The 21254-nt window shown below is 38.7% G+C and overlaps 1 protein-coding gene and 1 long non-coding RNA gene across 2 annotated transcripts; one reads left to right on the top strand and one right to left on the bottom strand.

Moving 5' to 3' along the window:
- Positions 1-888: 888 nt before the first annotated feature.
- vtg3 (vitellogenin 3, phosvitinless) lies at positions 889-10129 on the top strand. Its single transcript, XM_088393632.1, has 28 exons — positions 889-1019; positions 1131-1151; positions 1252-1403; positions 2298-2549; positions 2628-2789; positions 2893-3041; positions 3124-3280; positions 3366-3523; positions 3934-4099; positions 4186-4311; positions 5002-5220; positions 5406-5623; positions 5706-5803; positions 5879-6003; positions 6091-6186; positions 6267-6380; positions 6464-6653; positions 6756-6843; positions 6917-7102; positions 8009-8150; positions 8219-8387; positions 8474-8583; positions 8663-8725; positions 8890-9096; positions 9219-9364; positions 9459-9597; positions 9687-9785; positions 9875-10129. Exons 1-27 carry the CDS (start codon positions 980-982, stop codon positions 9765-9767), a joined length of 3774 nt encoding a protein of 1257 aa, XP_088249758.1. The 5' UTR covers positions 889-979; the 3' UTR covers positions 9768-9785; positions 9875-10129.
- Positions 4697-19148, bottom strand: LOC148388360 (uncharacterized). The gene is made up of 3 exons (XR_015862020.1): positions 19042-19148; positions 5433-5531; positions 4697-5200 (listed from the first exon to the last, which is right to left on the bottom strand). It is a non-coding gene; the product is annotated as an uncharacterized LOC148388360 (long non-coding RNA).
- Positions 19149-21254: the final 2106 nt, after the last annotated feature.

The following is a 21254-nucleotide window of genomic DNA, read 5'->3' as shown; positions in this document are numbered from 1 at the left end:
TATGTCAATAATTTCTTACCATAATGGTTATAGTAAATGACCATTTACAGTAGTCCTATTAAATATGAAAATCGTCGTACCCACATTGAGCCACTAGATAGCAGCACTCACCAAGCCTTACACATTTAGTTATACTCAATTGCATTAAGCATTCAGTTACAAGCAATGTAATATGTGGGATCAATTTATTATCTTGCACAGATAAGCCTTTGTCCTCATCATCAACATTATTTCTAAAGGTGTGTTTGCATATCAGTGTATTGGTCATAAAATTTAAAATAAGATACATTTACCATACACAACCTTTCTTATGAATAACTTAAAGTATAGTATTTAAAGTATAGTATATGATAAACAGTGGAAACCAAGCTCAAACCTTTATTGACTGCATCTAAAGTTCTACGCTTTTTCTTTTTTAAATTATTCACTTAAGTGTTGGAGGGTATTGTTGCTGTTTATGACTAACACTATCCCAGTATGACTATACCACCTTTTCCATCTATCTGTTGGCTTTATAACTTATTTCCACAAGGGTCGTGATTGGACTGGTTGCCAAAATATGAATTCGCAACATGATTTGATTTCTACCCCAAAAGGTGCTGCTCAGCCTATAATAAGACATATGGCATGTGCAAACAATATCATAATGGAGGAAACATCTGTCAGTAATATGAAGTGCAGCTGTAAATTACAACAATATTACACACACTAAATGATGTATATGTATGATGGTTACTTTGTGTTTTTGCCTTTATTTATCTTCTACCTGCAGCTGTTGATGATTACCTGTCTTTGTCATGTCATTGTGACAATGTCAACGTGTTGCCGCCAAGTCAGTGTTGACTTTACATTGATGTTGACTGGCTAAAAAAACGAATGTGACCTGCCCGCACAGGTCAACACAACCAGGTTGCCTAATCAAACACACTCAGCTATTTAAAGGGGTGATGTGAAATGTTTGCTTGCACCCACGTTGACCATGAGAGGGCTCATCCTCTGCTGCCTTTTGGCCCTGGCCGGTAAGGTATTTGAATAAAAAATAATAATTATGTACTTTTGAAGAAATATTTTTACAGGATGCTTCCCAGTCAGGTCCTCTTGCTAATTCTGTCTTATTATATTTTTTTTAGCATGTGAAAGTGTCCGCTATGGTGAGTATTGCAGCATATTCCACAGGACTGAATTCCTTTTTTCTAGTATTGTGTTTAAAATGAAATATTTTCACTTAATGCTTTTAAAAACTGTTTACAGATTTCAGCCTAAACCCCAAGAAATCCTATGAATATAAATATGAGGGACTGGTCAATTTTGGACTGGGCATGCCAAACATGGCTGAGTCTGGGGCCAAACTAACATGCAAGATTAAGATTGTCGGCGCGTCTGCGCAGAGCTTCATCCTTCAGGTAAGCAGACACGTGAAATATTGGAAAAATAACACAAAGTTGTGAAGTTATCAGTGACAATGCTATTATTCAAATGTGCCCACCCTATTCAAAAAGTGGTTCAACTTTTTGTTGCTCTGTGCTGTTTTTGTTTACTTTAAAATATGAAATTTCATATTTAATACAGAATTGTCGCTCGATGCACTTCATCTATTTATTCTAGTGCTTGTACTCATTAGGGTCACTGGGCAAGAGAAAGAAACTGCTTTGGATTTTCTTTCTTTCTTTCTTTCTTTCTTTCTTTCTTTCTTTCTTTCTTTCTTTCTTTCTTTCTTTCTTTCTAATTAATTGGCCGATTAATTACCCAATTTTTTTTCTGTCAAATATCGGGATCGGCCTGAAAGAGATCCACTTCACTCTGGCTCTTTAAGTTCCGACTGCACCTCTGTTGGTTGGAGCCAAGTTGCGCGCTCCATTTTTATCCATCTATTACCTACTATTTATACATTATTGATTTAATATATGTCTGCTATGTACAGGAATCCTTTTCATGATTTATAAAGAACCATGAAGAAGGTTACGTTATGTTTAGTGCATTGCTGCTACAAAAGCACATCAGCCCGTATGACAAATTGCTATATTTTTGTGGCCTTGGGTGTTTGGTACCCCACTGTTATGGATCGGTTGTTTTGTAATTCTGTCTATTGACTGCAGTCCACGGACATCCATCCATCTAAATAATGTTTTAGCCTGACTGAATAAAAGGTGACCCTAAATATTACAAAAATAACCTGCTCTATGTACACCAACGGCACAGCTCTTAATTGTTTTATCATCTGTCATATTTTAAGAATATTTTTAGTATGTTTAGCTGTCACTAGTCTTATGTAATTAATGTCCACTTTTTGTTTAAAGATTTCAGATTTAGCCTTTGAGGAGTTTAATGGCTTCCCAGGGAAGGACAGCTTCATTGCTTCTGCTAAACTCACTCAGCGAATCGCGGCCCAGCTTGTCAAACCTTTTATGTTTGACTTTGCCAGTGGGCATGTGGGCAACATCCACGCCTCAGCTGAAGTATCCGACACTGTTGTCAACATCGTTAGAGGCATACTCAGCTTCTTCCACATGACTGTCAAGACCACACAGACGTTCTACGAACTCGAGGAGGTGAGATCACACGTTCTCTTCTGTATTCAAAGTACATTAACCTCATTAGCGTTTCTAAAAATGTGATTTTATTTTAAGGCTGGCATTCATGGCATGTGTAAGAGTAACTATGCCGTTGAAGAAAACAAGGAAACAAAGGACATGACTATCACTCAGGTTGTGGATGTCACTAACTGTAGGGAGAAGGCAGAACGCTACAGCGGAATGGCAACCGCTCTGGTTGACAATATTTCCAAAAAGGTCTGTTCGAGTGACATATGTGAAAATATTTCATCGTAAATTATACAGAAAGGTTTGTTACCTACCTATAAAACCTTATGATGTAATGTGTCCTCCATTCCAGAGAGGAGATTCTCTTATTTCAACCATGCGATACGTTTACACCATCAAACCAACTACTGAAGGAGGCCTGATTTCCAGGGCTCATGGTTTGGAGCAGCAACACTTCAGTCCTTTCAATGTGAAGGGCGGAAGCTTCAAGATGAAAGCAACGTAAGACATGACTAAATCTTACATTCTGCTCACAGTTAACCTTGCTTGCAATGCTAACAAGTTCAAAATGTCCATCCTGCAGGAAAGAATTAGTGTTGCTGGATGTGAGAGACAAGCCGTCTGCTGTTACCGGCAAACATGGGCCAATGGAAAACAGAGGCAATATTATTTACAAGTTTGTCAAAGCAGGTGCACACCTTCCTATCCTCATGCAGAAGTCGGATGATGCATTGTCAAAGGTAACGATTGTTTCTTGGTATCTTTCCATTCATATCAATTGTAACATAAGATACTGAGGGACTCAAACATTTCTTCTTTCTGCAGGCTGTTGAGTTGATCAAACATTTAGCTGAAGTCAATAACTACCAAATCGAGAGTGCAACAACTGAGGATGTGATGAAGTTGTATCAACTCCTACGATTGGTGCCTTATGAAGGATTAGAGGCTATGTGGAAGCAGTTTGCTGCCCATGATGAGTACAGGTCAAGTATCTGAGCGACATTAAGTGAGAAAGAAACTTACAGAACCTGTTAGTTATTTTTGCCAAATCCAAATGGGAAGAGCGTGATTGCATGGTGCACATTATATCCAAATCAGATCCACTTCAGTAGAATGAGTAATGACTGAATAGTTAATCCTCATTCATGTCTTCAGTCTGACACTTCATCTGATTAAAAATGCATTATCGTGTCAGTTCTGATTAAAGAAAGGTTAATGCAAAAATCAGCTCGCCGTTAAAACGAAGGAAACCATTGACACTTAATATTTTATTAAAAGCAACCCCTGACCTTTATCTCTCTGGCATGATTTAATTTAATTACTTTTAAGGATAATCTTAGACGTGATAGATTAGAAATACTTAATCAATTTCCTCTGGCTTTGCCCTCATTAGACGGTGGTTTTTGGACACGATTGTAGAAGTCAACGATGCCAGAATCCTTAAGTTCCTACAAAGGAGGTTCCAAGAACGAGACATAACCGTTTCCGAGGCCGTTCAAACGCTCTTGCTGGCCTTCGATCATCTTGACGCTACTCCTGAACTGGTTGAGATGGCTAAAGTGAGGATGGATAAAAGTAGCACAAGGCCATTTGAACAAAGACAACCGTTTATTTCGAAGATAATGTTGGCGTCTTTTCTTCTCAGAGCTTCCTGAACATGCCCTACAGTAAATCCAACATCTTTGTATGGCACACTGTGGCCCTTTCTTATGGCTCCCTGGTGTACAAGCACTGCGCTTACTACACACCTTGCCCAGTATCTGCTGTTCAGGTAACAAAACCATCACACATGCACTTTTGCATTGCAGTAGAATTTTAGATATCAATTGTCATCTATTTTTTATTAGTTGGGCTCACTTTTTTTTCCCTCAAAAACGTTTTTCCAATCTTAAGTGTACGATGAACTTCCATTTATCACAGGGGATACATTTCAGACGCACAAGCCCTAAGAAGAGAAACCAACTGGGGATAAAAAAAAAAAGTTTTAATATATTTTTATACCTCCTACAACTTCAAACACATTTATTATTAAAACACAATTTTAAAATATTCCTTATCACCTGTTCTCATTATTTTGCTATCAAGAAGTGGGAGAAAATTATGTACCACTCTAATACTCTCACATGGACCAAGTATGCTTGTTTCAAGCTGTTTATTTGTCACAGGAAGTTCAAGTTTCTTGTACTACTGACCGATACAACAAAAGAGAAATAATCATTGCATATTTAAACACCAAAATATTTCAACAAAAGCATATAATAACAAAGTTAGCTGTCTTAACACTAACATACCAGATCATGTGAAACGCTTTTATTGGTGAAAGGAAATTTTGGCAATTTGCAACTCGTGGCATAGGCTCAGATTCAATTAGCTGAAAACGCTTTACTGAGTGGCTGTCACAGTTCTACTGAAGATGTAAAACTTATACTGACCATGACAAAGATTTTATTCCCTTCCCTAGCCACTGCTGGACTTCGCTCTGGACAGTATGAAGAATAACAATGAGAAAGACATGGTTTTGGCTCTGAAAGCTCTAGGCAACGCGGGTCATCCAGGCAGCACTAAAACCATCATGCGGTTCCTCCCTGGAGTTTCTGCTAACCCAGTTGATCTCCCTCCTCGTGTGCTGAGTGCTGCTGTACAGGCCTTGAGACTCATCGCTTCGCGAGACCCACACAGTGTAAGAACACAAGACATGGATGACATGTGTGAAGGTTCTAAAATAGCAGCATATTAATATACTCAAGTATAAATACCGTGTTGAATTAATGGCAAATAAGGTTTGCATGGAATTGTGAAAAACATACGTTTTGGCTGTACCCTGACTCTGAAAGCTCATTATGATGAAAATATTCTACTTTTCAGGTCCAGCAAATCACAATGAGTCTTTACCTGCAAAAGGACCTTTGCGCTGAGTTGCGCATGTTAGCCTTGATGATCTTATTTGACACAAAGCCATCAATGGCGCTGGTGTCTACTGTGACTGCACATCTGTGGGAGGAGAAAAATCTTCATGTTATTAGTTTTACGTACTCTTATTTGAGAAGCATGGCCAGATCCAGAACTCCTGACAACACATTCCTGTGGGTATACTGATCAAAATAATCAAGGGCATAAGATAGGAATACCACTCATCTTTTTTTTTTTTTTTGCTGTCTGCATAAGGTCTACTGCCTGTAATGTAGCAGTGAAAATCCTGGCTCCAAAATTTGGCCGCCTCACCCATCGCTTCAGCAAGGCAATGCGCTTGGACTGGTTTAATGGTATATTCACATACAGTTATATTGTTTGGCATTCTCTTTAAAGAGTCTTTGTGACGGTATACTTTCCCAATGCAGATGATTTACTTATTGGCACAGCTGGGGAGTTCTTCATGCTAAGAAATGCAACAGAAAACATCCCAACTGAAATCATGATGAAAGGAAAATTGTATTTCATTGGTAGAATTATTCAGCTTTTGGAGGTAGAGTATATTGAAATGTATTTAAATATTGATGATGATGCAAATGTCGTCCAAAATGAAATACACGGAGGTGTTTCTCTTTTCAAGATGGGAGTACGTTCTGATGGAATAAAGCAAATGTTTGCCCCCATCATCCCTCAACTCAAAGGAGACCTTAGTGACTTGCAGATCATTTATCGACAGGTTGGGACATTATTTCAACTCTTAATTTAAGTTTTAGTAAAACTTGTATCCCTGAAAATTGTTATCGTGTAATGTTTCAGCTTCAAAACTTGGAAAGCGGTGACAAACCCCTTCTTCATTTCTATTCTCGTGCTTCTGGACAAGAGTGGTTTTTTGCAGATATCAACAAGGAGCATATTCACAATATCATGAATGTGAGAGCATAAAACACCAAATATATACAGAGCGAATATAATCCCACTGTAGTGTGTACTGACTATTTAACTTTCACATGCAGGCTGTGAATCCTTCTGCAGGCAAAAACAGTGCCGTGTGGACAGCCATTGAGAATTTACAGAAGGGAATTTCATGGCATCGAACAAAGGCCTTCTTAATCTTTGAGACTCGCTACTTCCAAGCTACCACACTCGGCCTTCCAGTGGAGATCAGCAAATATTATCAGACTCTTAATGGCATCACTGTGAATGGTAACATCTTTTTTAATCCCCATTTAATAAAAACCTCTGGATTATATTTAAAACTACTTTTTGAGTGTCAAATATTGTTGACATTCTTTTTGTTGATTTTAGCAAAAGCTGCAATGAATCCACCATTGACTGATCATCTCGGCCAACTCTTGACCTCAGAAATATCACTGGAGACAGATGGCTTCATTGGGTAAATATGTCAACCAATGTTCGAAAAAAGTTTATATCATTTCATCTCTTGAATTAAACTTTCTTTTTAACAGTTGCACAAAGGATATTTGGCTGTCCTACGGTATCAACACGGAACTTTTCCACAGTGGGGTTGAGTTTAAGAGCAAAATACCATATTCCATTCCATGGAAGTTATCTGCCAAGATTAACATCAGAGAAAGGAAATTTGAACTTGACATCCCTTTGAGCAAAAAGGATGTTGAACTCATCTCAGTCAGGTATGATTTGGGGGAGTCATCGACAATGTAAAAGTAAAAGAAGATAGTTCTGTACACTCACTGATCTTTTATTCTGAATAAGAGATGCTTAGTGAAATCATTATCTTTTATTCATACACTCTGTACATCATATGTGTTTACAATCTCAAAAAGCCCCACAAGAAGTGCAGCATTTTGATTCCCTTGAATAAGTATGTTTGGGGCCTCCTTTCCTCACCCTTGTACTGACCTGCCTATGGAACAACTCTGTAAAAAAAGAAACAAACCCTTGAACAGGTTTCATTACACCATAGAGATTCACAAATCTAATTTGCTCCAACGGTCGACAGTCAGACTATTTTTCACAGGGGCTATGGGGAGTAATGACCACAACAACATCTAACTGGTCCAAAGTGGCATCAACAATCTAATTAGCAAAATATCCTGCATGCGGGAATTTGTGGTCCCTCACTGATTAATTGTTTGTTTGGTGGCCATTCAACAGGCCAAGGTGTGTGTAAATGGGTTGGGTTGGCGCTAACATTGTGCCACAGCTGCTGGTGAAATGATTTGGCTCAATCAAGCCTGTTTTATTTTCTTTCAAACCTTTGGGTGGTTCCGTTTAAAAAAATGTTAGAAATTTAAGTACGGTGTGTTTATGTCAAAATTGATATTCAATGAAAAGCTTTTTTTTTTTGACAATCTTGCTGAACATGAAGACTCATAACTGCCATCAATGTAACCTGTGTCAGTGTGGCATCCAGAATGACTTGACTTGGCATTATTGTTTTATGCATCATTTGATTTACTGTATCGAGGCAGTTTCCAGCTAACAGGGCAATAAGTGATTCGCTGTGTCAGGGTATGGAAAAAACAACATACGCAAAAATGAACATTGATCTTGTTTTTTCTTTTCCTGACCAATAGCTCTGATGTATACGTAGTCTCCAGGAACATCGAAACGCCAGCTTTGCCTAAAATTACCCCCATGATGCCCAAAGCTGTTGACTCAAATGACAAAGTTGTCAGAAAGGATCCAACAATCGCAAAGCTTGAAAACAAAGGAGAGGTATAATCGACTTCATAGAAAGAATAAATTACAAACCATAAAAGTCCAATGTTTTTCTACTCAAACAGCTGCAGAAACCCAACAACTGGCATCCAAGAGACAAATGGTGCACAGAGAATAATATTTATGGATCAATTTTGTGCGTTGAATCTGAGTTGAGACGAGCATATTACCACGAGGAGTATCCCTTGTACTACCTGTTGGGATACACCAATGTGGCACTCAAAGCAGTCCCAGGTACTATGTTCCACGACTCAAACATGAAATATTTATGTTAAAAGCTATCGCCCAAAGTCACTAAGAGTCGTATCTTTCTTTCCAAGTCCAGACAAACAAACCTGTTGAGAAGATCCGATTTGAGGTCAATGCTGATCCGAGCCAACACCCTAGCAATACCCAAGAACTCCTTGAGAGTCTAAGGAAGATCCCAAAGGTCTCGAGCTAAGCTGACAAATTTATTATGCTACATTTTATATTTCAGTCATTAAAATGATTATGCGATCTGTTTACAGACCACCTCAGAAGGGTCCTCAGAGTCAGTCGAAGCGGAACTTAATCTGAGCTCTCCTGGCAAGGTAATGGAAATGGAAAGCACACAATCCCCTGAGAGCTGCCAAATTATGATCTCGCCTGACATCGTGAATTTTATAAAGTTTGTCTTGGATCATTATCCATGATATCTCCATGATTCCTTACTTGATCAATCCTCCACCCAACATTCTTGTTTTTGCTTCACCAGGTCTTCAACTCCACACCTGAAGCAATTTTCAACGTCAAAGCTCTTGCATTGAGCGGGAACCAAAAACCTGAAGGTTATGAAACAGCTGTGTACTACACATCAATGAGCAACATAAGGAACACCCAAGTCATTGTGTCCCAGGTGGGACACAATACCAACTGGAAAATGTGTATCGATACTGTGCTGGATGGCCGTGCAAAAGCAAAGGTAGACCTCAAACACACACATCCATTTTCTATGTCACTGATCCTTTTAAGTGTAATGTGTCTTGTGTCGGTGCAGTTAAATGTCATGTGTCAAACTTGTCTGATGCCTCGTGTTTGGTGCAGGCAAACCTTAGATGGGGAGCTGAATGTCAGTCCTTTGAAATGTTTTTGAGTGCCAACACTTCACGTCTGCCTTGTTCCAAACCAACGCTAAGGGCTAAGGTCCACTGGACCAGAATTCCAGAAACCATGTCAGATTTCTTCACTGGGTGAGAAGCGAATAATAAGACTATTCACTCACAAAATGTTGTTTCTCATTTATCAAACTAACTGGTTAGTAAAAGAGCTCTTTACCCTTTTTAGGATTAAGACCTATATCCCAGGCATGGCTTTTCTTCTTGGCTTCAACCAGCAGTTCGAGAGTAATCCAAGGCAAGAACTTTCTGCCTCAGTTGTTGCTTCCTCATCAGACAGCATTGACGTGAGGCTTCAGTTCCCAGAGGTGCATACTTCAGCAAACCTTTAACATTCTTACCTTGTGTTAAACTGACATATTCACACAGATTTGTCATTTCCTTTGTTTTTCATTAGTATACAGTCTACCGCCAGTCTATCCCAGTTCCTCTGCCACGTGGCAGTCTTCAGGAACTCCAATACAACACAACAATGTAGAGGCATGGGTGAAATCAAGTGAGAACTTACAACAATTAAGTATTTGCTGTTTCAAGAACAGAGGAGCAGAGGTTTTAAAAGTGTGCCATTTTTCTATATCCCTGCAGAGAGCGAGACAAGGAACATTCCAAATGGAAGCGGAAGACACAACTCCCAAATTTTTCACCATAGTGATAAAAGGCAGCATGATAAATGATGTGTAAGCAATCCTTAAGACCATGTCAATGTTTGAACAACCATCTCTAGAGTAAAGTTCCTGTTATGTGTCTCAAAGTCTCTGATGCTCATCCTCACATAATTCAAATATCCTGCAACCATCATGTTCATTCAGATTGCTTGCCCAATATATATGATGAAAATAAACCCACCTCAGTACTGATGTAAAAAAAAACAGTAATTTCCAAGGTTTTTTTTTAGTATACATAAATATAAGAGGTGAAGTGCTAATTGACCTCCTAGTGCTTTAAATGATTGGAAATAGATGAATAGGATGATAACCTCCATTTACTGAAAGATATAGATATTCACAAGGTCTGGGTGACCTGCTCTATTTGATAACCCAGTGGTACTGTTTGCAGATACCACAATACAATGTCACCGTCCTTGTGGATAATGTTTGGCGCTGTGCCTTGTGGGAAAACAACTAATTGCATATTTTATAGCCATTCCCCCCCCAAAAAAAAACATTCACTGGCTGTATATACAAATTTAAAAAAAAGAAAGAAGGAATGTAAACTAACGTAACATTTTATGACAGGACCATTTCTTTTTCATTTAATTGTACTGTATTGTGCTATTCGACTGAATTTAGCTATGTATTAACACTTTAATAATTCCTTATATAAATACAAATTATATTTATAATTTGAGTTTTGTCATTGGAAATTTGTCCAAAAATTATTTTACTGTGAAAGTTACATCTGTTTCTTAAAATTCAGCACAGACAAGAAAAAAATGGCAATGAAATATGTATCGCACCGTTAAGAGCTTTCCTCAGAACATATGAATGACCGATACATTGAACGCCTTGCATAATTCAAATTGCAGTTCCAAGTGTGTATCATACAATTCTGCAGAATTCACAGTCTTTTTGTAGAATAATAAGAGGGCTAAAATTTAACTAGCCATGACAACAAATACTATGTCATTGCCGGTGATAATTAGTGGCTCCTTTTAGACAAGGACTGGCTTTCCTTAACACGTATGGCACCGCATCTTTTGCCTGCACTGATTTAGCCAGATGGTGTTCGACCGTAGAGAGTCGACATTGCAAGATGAGTACAATCCTAATGGTGTCATTAAGTTTCATTTAAATCTCTAATATGCCTTGTGCTGTCAAGAGACACTCGACTGTTTGAATTCAAATGTATTATGTCAAAAATCACGATCCGCGTGTCCTCGTGCTGTCTCCACATTGACCTTGCGCTCAAATGTCATTAAGTTAAGTGGGCTCAACTCGTAAAAAAAAAAAAAAAAAACATGACCATGAATGACCGATCAGGTCATTTGGACAATGAGCGATCAACACTTCCTACCTCCTTTGCTTGCTGTGGAGAGATGGTGATGAGCCTCATTAGGCAGCCTATAGAGCCATCAGAGGGGAGCTGACAACAATGGCTGCAGATATACTGTAGTCGTACTGATGTGTGTTTGTGCAATGAGGTCATTAAGGCTAGATTTTCACTTCATGATGTTACAATAACAAATGGTTTTCTTTGTGCTCCCAAATTACCAAATTTATTCTATGTAATGGGAGCGTAAAGAGATAAAAATGCATGGACTCGGATGCCCTCAAGACTCTTCCTAATGTGGATGGTAATATGTGATGTTTCGGATTAGCTGCCCATATACGTACAGTACATATGTATGTACATCTATATGTACCGTATTTTCCGCACTATAAGGCGCACCTAAAAGCTTCAAAAAGCTGACAGTGCGCCTTATAATCAGGTGCTTCAAATGTTCTCAAAAGCCGACAGTGCGCCTTATAATCAGGTGCGCCTTATATATGGACCAATATTGAGCCACTACAGCAGGCGTGTTCAAATATATCGATTTATATATGGACAAAGTTTTAAAATGGGCCATTCATTGAAGGTGCGCCTTATAATTCGGTGCGCCTTATATATGGACAAAGTTTTAAAATGGGCCATTCATTGAAGGTGCACCTTATAATCCGGTGTGCCTTATATATGGACAAAGTTTTAAAATGGGCCATTCATTGAAGGTGCTCCTTACAATCCGGTGCGCCTTATATATGGACAAAGTTTTAAAATGGGCCATTCATTGAAGGTGCGCCTTATATTCCGGTGTGCCTTATATGTGGACAAAGTTTTAAAATGGGCCATTCATTGAAGGTGCGCCTTATAATCCGGTGCACCTTATAGTGCGGAAAATACGGTACATATACATATGGGCCTATGTATATTGGGCCCTATATGTACATATATACTCTACTACGGGCAACAGTATATGCTCGGCTACAATACATTAGCAAAGAAATTGAATGTGCTTTTGGGGCAAGCAAATTATCTTCACGTGAAAAGAATCAGACGACATGCAAACGTCCATATACTGAAGACATGATTAGTAAATCAATGTTTTCATCTACTCATTACCTGTAGTTGCAACAGCATGGCATTTTGCTATTTGGCATCCTCATGACTCAATCGTTCAGCACGTTCAGCAGCTGGACCGAATCCAGGTTTTATTGCTTTCTCAAGATAACTAAAGCAAACAGTAATATTGTTCATTTGATTTTAGTCAGCACTGTTCAGTTCAGTTTGGGTATGGTTTTATTTTTAATATGTTAAGACATTTTTAAAATCTGAGACACCACACATTTTTGTTCTTATTGTGTGGTGTACCTGTCTCAATGTCAAACTGTGCAACATGTTTTTTTACTAGAAACAGTGAAGAAAGGGAATGGTATTACATAATGCAATGGTGGAAAAGTGCCTTGAAATTAATGTTGTTGACAACACAGTGAACATTCTAATTTTAGTTTGTAAAAATGGAGGACATGCATCCAGAACTGGCAACTCAAATCAACTTGCAGGGACAGGTCATTCAGTCATTTTTAATAATTATATACAAGTGCATGCAAACAGGGGGGCATGTTAAAATTGTCACCTCTACAGGATGCTGTTCAAAAACTCATGAAAAACCTGCCCGATTTTTACCGATAGTCATCATAAAATCTGAAAGGGCATTTTATTGCTATTATTTTATTGGCTGCAAAATAAAATGTTTGTGTTGGGCACTAGAGGACAGTATTTACCAGATATGGAAATATGCCTGGAAGCACTGTGAAGTTCACAGAGAGGCCTGTGCTGCATATATTGACACACTGTGGGGAAAAATAAATGCATGTTTTGGTCCTCATGCAACTCTCTACCATGTGAAAGAGGGAACACAAAATATAAAATGAAAAACAACACTTGGCAGATGAGTGCAGCAGTAAATGATCCATATAGTGTTGTGCCATCAAAAACATCATGAGCTTACATGATTGCGTGAGTTGATGTGAAAAAGCACCGGTTGCATTTCAAGGGAAAAGTGGACATGATTGTCAACAGCTCAGAGGAGCTTAAAATATAATATCATGCCTGCAGCTGTCAAAATTGACCCAATATCACCATGGAAACCTGTGAAAATATGCTTATTTTACTAATCATTGACAAGCAGGTAAAATATGGTTGGTATCGCTCACCTGTGCTTCATGTTATAGTACAACAGTGTGCTTTTTTTTTATCCACATCCTAAAAATTAAGATTAACCAATGAATTAATGGGTGATTTTCAAGGTAAGTTTATGAAATTCCCAATCATCCCATCCAAGGGTTGAGTGAGCCCTTTAAGGGGTCAATGGGAATTACTTGGTGCATAACCCAGGTGACAATCACACGGAGCACACACTCTCTTATACTCAATATTCACATCGATCGTCACAGTATGGGAACTGAAGTCACACTTTTTGCACCATAATCACTATATCAACTCCATCCATCCATCCGTCCATCCATCCATCCATCCATCCATCCGTCCGTCCGTCCGTCCGTCCGTCCGTCCGTCCGTCCGTCCATCCATCCATCCATCCATCCATCCATCCATCCATCCATCCGTGAGAAATTACTGTTTATTATCAAACTATATTCTGCATTTAACACATTGATGAAAAAACTCATTTTTTAAGACTCTGCTGTAAAATATGTTTGCATGCTAGCCACACATTCTTCTCAAGATAAACTCAATGCATTGAGACAATCTATATCACTTGCACTCAATTGGAATTACCCATAGGATGTATGTAATCTTTAGTCCATGAGGGGGCACTGTTCATCCTAGCAGTGACGTAAGACTTATGTTGAAGGGTCTTAGTTATTTATACAGCTTGTGAAAAATGGATGTGGTCTTGCTAGGATCATTGGAATGCTTCTGTTACACTTGACCCGGAAATTCACCTACCCCACAACAAAATGAGTCTCATGACGCTGACTGATGATGATGTCAAACCCCACACAATGTGCTCAGCATGTGTCAGGGTACTGTTTTTTTTAATGTTATATAACCACCTCATAATGATTATTTTCCTGTCGCCTGGACTGAAAACAATTCAATATGCTTTTCAGTTTTACAGAGTTGAAACACAAGCGAACTGTCCATATTTCTTGGTTTAGTAATAATCTTTCACTGAAAGATTAAGAATAAAATATACAAGAGAGCAATTTCAGGTTTTTTTTCTGCGGGAACAGAAGGTCAAATCAAAGACCTTTTTGAAAAGACAGCAAAGTTCTTTTAAGTGTTACTGGCCAAGGATATAGCAATTCTTGAAGTGTAGTCTTAAAGTCTCAGTATCACCCTCAAAAGAGGGCATCTGAACCTCCCAGCTTGTGAAATTCAGTCGCCATGGCAACCACATCGTTTATCAAGATTGCATGCTCTAAAGAAAGGCTACTAATGTTTTGGACACACACTCAACTTAGTACGACTCCCAAGCACACACACAGCAACAAAAATCAAGGACACTTCAACAAAACACAAAAGCTAATTTCTTTTTTAAATACATTGTAAGGTGTGGTCTGACTGAGCTTTGTGCCTTGACTTTAACAGAGCATCAGAGTCATCAGTGATAAAATATGCAGTTTGACAAAACACACACACACGCACACGCACGCACACACACACACCGAATAGTGGTAAGCAGGTGGCAGGTAATTAGAGATTAGCTGCATGACTGGTGGCTTGTAGGTCTGATGGAGAATTTGCACTTTGTAAGTAATGTGGCAAATAAACCACGTGGCAGTGAGATTCACACTGCATACAGGACTGCTCACAGCAAAACCATGTTAACATGTACAGCATGTCCTAGCAGTGTTTATGGTAAATTGGGAAATAAAAGCAATAGATGACTCCTAAAGATGTCTGTTTTGAATCTGACATGCTGTTGGGTATATAAATTATGTGAAGTTAACTATGCAAAAACGACATCAAATATTATGTGCCTATGTTACGACAATTATGTACCGTAGTTTCCGCACTATAAGGCGCACCTAAAAACCTCAAATAATCCGATGCGCCTTATATATGGACCAATATGGATTTGTGGATGAGGACTAATTTATTAAAGTAAGCTTTACGTGTTTATTTTGTATGTTGTGTGATATTAACGATTGAGCAACGTTGAGTTACTGATATATTGTTATTGTTTTCACTATTTCGAGTGTTACTATATTGTTTAACGTTTGAGCAACGTTGAGTTATTTATTCGATGTCCCTTATAATCTGGTGCGCCTTATATATGGACAAAGTTTTAAAATGGGCCATTCATTGAAGGTGCGCCTTATAATCCGGTGCACCTTATAGTACGGAAAATACGGTACTACAACCACCTCTTCATGGGTTTTTACCAATCAGAAGCAATTTTAATAACAGTACTTGATTTGAATCTATGGCAGGTCTCTCGAGAGACGTGACATAAATTTGCTGAACAACTTGTATGATGCATGTTCAACTAAATACTACGAACTGTTGGATGGGATGCATTTTGGTTTACCAGACACTGTATTTTCAAGCTTTTTGCTGACTCGGCTATACAGGCATTTTAAGTTTATCCACACAGTATACGGCTAAGGCAGTGCATTCACGAGACTTCTCTCATATTGCCTGCTGACGCCAACGGAAACACAATCATTCTGAATGTCACTGTGGGCAATGCTTGTTGTATATTTTTGCTCATTTCCGCTCCCAGCCCAAATAAAGGCTCAATGCGCGATAGTTTGATTATCTTTCTGGCATATGTGTGCTTGAGACGGATGGAAAAGACAAGGCTGCCGGGAAGAGGACAAATGACACTTTAGTGGAATGAAGGTTTTGTCTTTCGTTTGCCTAATACAGAAGCGGAAAGAAACCCATGGGGAATAGATGCAACATCCAAACAGGAAGACCTAAGGTGAGATTTGAACTCTAAACCCCAGAACTGTGGCGCAGACATGCCACCCATTATTTACAGTGCTACCTAAAGTGTCAACAATTTTTATTGAATCCAATTAAAACTCGCTCAATACGTTAGTGGACATCTAATGGGCAGTTTGGCTCGAGCAAATTCTTTGCCACCAACTTTGCTGCCACATAGAGTTAGGGAAACTCTCTTGGCTTAAGTGACAGTTTGAGCTACGCTGCTGCCCGTTGCTAGGCAACCAACCCCGCCTTCCTGATGGAGCTTCGTGGAAAGCCGGTGTCTTATCTCAGCAGTCTTGCCACCTCAAAAGGAGTGGAGTGCTACTCTGCTCTCACGAGGAGGAAGAACTGGTATCTCTTACAGCATATAAAGGCTCAGGCAAAGGAAGTTGACTTTTTTTTAGCACAGTGCATAGTAAAGCCACCAGCTTTCCAGTCAGTCGGCTTCGACTTGATTTGACAAACGTGACAAGAATGATATATCAGTAAATTGCTTCTTCCTTTTGAATTGGAATTAAATAATTTTATTGTCTTGTATGCACGCTTCCTGTGTTTTAATAGAGCATCCGTGCTTCAAAGCACTTTTCATTTGTTGTGACAACGCGTCAGCATCATTGGATACACTGTTAATGAGAAACGTCATCCTAAATTAGCATGTCAACAAATTTCTAATTGAGAGCAATTCTATTTTGCAGCTAGCAAACATTTTTAGACACCAGCCCGGTGGGTTTTGACATGTTTCACTGCAGATCTGCCGTCATGTCTCCCTGTGACGCAGAATGATTAAAGTCACAGCAAAGCAACACGACTGCAGCGGCTCACACATAGTGTGACACAGATTTCTACTGATAACACTATTCTTGATACTTGGCATGACAACCATATTAAACTTTACACTTTTACAGCAATGAGTTGTTCGTTATTTCCAGACAGATTGAACAGCCTTGGAACGACCCCACCCCCCCACTAAAAAAACAGGCCACACCAATCAGTTAAATAAAATGTATACACTGACATTTTAGTGTAAAAACATAACAATGATAAATCACTACGTTTTGCTGTCTGACAATGAGAGATTTGCAGATACCTGATCGATCCATTTTCTGAAGAACTTATCCTGGTCAGTGTGAACCTTCCTGTTATAAAAGACACTGATGCAAAACACTCAACCAAATGTCCTTCACATAGCTGAAAATGTCTCCTGCATTTTTTTGAATCAACACATTGCACACAGTATTTACTTAGTTTTTTTGCACATGATGTTCGAATAAAACCACATATTTAATAAACTTAGGCTTTATACACTTACTGATATTGTCTCTATGGGCCTAAAGACTGAACAGATGAAGCTTTTTAAAAGGAGTCTATGGACAGTCTGCTAGGAATAGTGAGAGGGAAGAAGAGCTTTGCCTTTGCTCCCTCAAGACACATTAAATGTATACCAAACTGCTGTTAAAGTTTGATAGCCTCGATAATGAAATTGAACCTATCCAGTAAAGAATGAGCTACAGTAGTTGTATGCATTTCACAACCCAATTAAGGAATTGACTTCAAAGAGTGCGATTTTGATCCAAACTATCTATTTTCCATACTGCGTGTCCTCATTCGGGTCGTGGGTGAGCTACAACATATCGACAGTCTGACTTTAAGAGAGAGAAGCACAGGAAAGCAAGGAAAGGATGAACTGCAATTATTTTCCAAAGCGAAACTAAAAGGAAAACAAGTTCTGTTCCAAATGTCACGCACTTTTTTGGTCAGTCTGAGGACAGATAATTACTACTTTCCTCATTGTCTAGGCCTGTTAGTCAAACTAATGTGTTCACATATGTACTGCAGCATAAAAGGTGCACACTATACGTTACAACCTGCGCTAGCAGATTCTCAATCTGTGGCCATACTGATGCCACCTGAAATTTAAAGTCATTAATGCAAAAATAAGTGAGCAAATTTAGCTAATATATTTCCAAGCAAAATATGTGCACAAGGCGCAAGCCCCCTTGCACTCTACGAACATGGCTGACATGATGCAATGAACTCGGTTCATCTGTACGTACATTGCTTATTGGATGCAATCCGGTAAAATTCCCATACCCAGAACATGTAATTATTATTGAAACATACGTTTCTCAGTCACATATGTAACACTGCATAAAACAGTTCAAAGGCTAGTCCTCAAGCTGTGGAACCTCAATGAGCAGCATGTCTCAGACAGTCCGTCTAATAAGTGCCGTATTGAGGTTTTTTTTTTTTTTTCTTTAATGAGCTTGTCTTTGTGGCTGCTGAGGTAAAGTAAGGCAGGAGGAATTATGAATAGATTAGATAGATTGCATGCATGTGTTGGGGCTTTGAAAATATTTTGTTCAATTTAATTTTCCCTCTAATGGTAAAATATTAAACTCCTTTGTGTAAAAGTACTTCCACATGAACTTAAAAAGTGTTTTCTTGAAGAGATGACCTATTTGTAGAGGCTGTTTGATAAAGTCAGACTTCACAATATCTGAAAAATATTAATTCATGAGGCAGTAAAAAGATAAAAAGCTTAAGCCAAAAGAGGAATCCCATTTAGGTCTCGTTGGTTGCTTTGAAAAGATGCACATTTAAAGCGAGGAGCAGCTTGTGTTGTCTTCACCTTTGCACTATCTCAAGGGATAGCAAAGTTGAGGTAAAAAAAATAAATAATTGGACCGCTTCTTTTTAAACCATGCAAAATTCACATCTCTTCAAAATCTATTTATTTCGATTAGATTCATCATGTCTTCAAAATGATATGTGCAGATTATTTTGTTCAGACAATAAAAAAAACTTGTAGTTGTTACCTGCTGCTGCAGTCTTCCTCAGAGACGTCATCCGACGTGCTGCTGACATTTCATTTATCAATTGGCCGGTATTTGGCAAAGCAATCCCAGGTGTGCGATCAGGTGTACGCCCCCTCATCCCTGTTGATTGTTGCGCTTATTTCGCTTCCTGATCTCCTCGGCGGACTTTGACAGGTCAAGTCAAGTTTATTTGGATAGCTCCAAATCACAAGAAAGATTCAAAGGGCTACACATGTACACTTTTTTTTTCAATTTTTCTCAAACATACCCCAATCTTAAACTCCCGGGAGTGCAAGGAAAAACTCAAAAAAAAACACTAGGGGAAAAATGAGAAATGGATAAATGACACGTTGGCAGCACGTCGGATGACATCGCAACAGGTAACAACTACATTTTTTTTTTATTGTCTCAACAAAAGAATATGCACATATCTTTAAAATCTATGTTCCATAATTATAGTTATTGTGTCCACCATCCCTTTCTTCTTTACAAATATATATTCCCGACCAATCCATGGAGGCTAATTTTAAGGAGTTTCTGGCTTTGATGTGATTTCCCCCCCCCCCCCCCCCCCCCCCCCCCCCATTTATGACGCAACACGCGCAATCCTTAAAATGTGAACCGATTTCATACAGGGAATATCTTGGCGGGGGCAGAAAAAATGTGATTATTTCAGCCCATTTTGGAGTTTCACTGTGAGGCATCGAGTACTGCTTGTGGGCCAAATAGAATATGAGAGGGGCAAAAAAAAAAAAAAGAGGGAAGTGGGCAGTGATTTATAATATAATTCAAGATATATTGATTTGAAGGATTACACAGTTGATAATGAAATATTGTCATGAATTAAATTCATATATGTTTGGGAATTGTTTTTTTTTTTATATAACTTTATAGTACATGATGTTGTTTGAGTGTAACTATGCCCACAAGTGCATTTGTACCATTTTGACGTAAATAAAATGTATTTCCCTTTTTGCCATTTAAAGTCCACTTGGATTGGTGTCAAGCAGTGCAGTGTTGAGAGTTATCTGAAAGCACTTCACTGGATTTGGAGTGGAAAAATACTGCTGAGTATTTTGTGGCCTTCTGTGCTCTTGTCTTATTTTTAAGCACTGGACAAAAACAAGTCAATGTAATGAAACCTATCAGTGTCATCTCATCATTGTCAAGTACAGCACATAAATATGAACTAGCATGGATATTATTGCTAGCACAACACGAGTGTGTCCCAGCTGGTTCACATTTATCGCAGATCCTAAAAGTAGGAGAATCGAAGGTCACCGTGGTACTGTGCTTCGATTCTCCCTATTACAAGCCAGTGTACTATCAAAGCGATTTTTGGAGCTGTTATTTTAAGGTCAAATTATTACACACAGTTGCCCAAGGCCTCACTATAAAAAGTTTACTCTGCTGGTCATTACTTGCATGACCTTGATTCTGGAGAGATTTGCAGCTACCCAACCTCCTCGCCGCAAAGGGAAGAGAAAATCAGCTTATGCCATGTAGTGTGCAGTACATGTCATGTCCTTCAATGTCTTTCATCCGTGTTTGGTATTTATGAGGATATTGCTCAATTATTGCAATCATCTTCTATTTTAAATGTGACAATTGCTAAAGGGCTCGAAGAGTTCCCTGCATCCCCTCCAAAGCCTCCAACTGTTCTTTCCATCTGCCGTGTCATGGTCCTGTTCACCAACCCACAGGAGGAATATATAAATACCGGGAGTGGCACAGAGCACCACATACAAAGGTTAGGTGTTAAAGATGGTGAGGTTAAAATGGCTTGACAAGAGCTTTGAGGACCACCTGTGTCTGTGTGAGTTCAGGTTTTTGATATGAAGCAAATGACGACAAAGCATCTGCTGTGGTCGGATACTGAAAAGCTACAATACGACCTAGTTACAGTCAGAAGCCTAAAATCAATTTGGAATAGTATCCATTCCGCAAAATGGCACAGATTTTCTAATCTTTTCTCATTACCGTGTTGACTGTGACTGGCATGTAGGCAGTTATCAGGTTCTATCAGAACTGCCCCAGAGACAACTAGCATGGCAATTGCTGTAGTATGCGTACCGTATTTTCTGCACTATAAGGTGCACCAGATTATAAGGCGCACCTTCAATGAATGGCCCATTTTAAAACTTTGTTCGTATAATAATAATAATAATAATAATAATAATAATAATAATTAATAATAATAATTAATAATAAAA

The sequence above is a fragment of the Syngnathus floridae genome, chromosome 13 (assembly GCF_059516105.1).
Source record: "Syngnathus floridae isolate MCC-2025c chromosome 13, RoL_Sflo_1.0, whole genome shotgun sequence".
Classification (NCBI taxonomy): domain Eukaryota; kingdom Metazoa; phylum Chordata; class Actinopteri; order Syngnathiformes; family Syngnathidae; genus Syngnathus; species Syngnathus floridae.
This window is presented reverse-complemented; position numbering and strand designations above follow the sequence as displayed.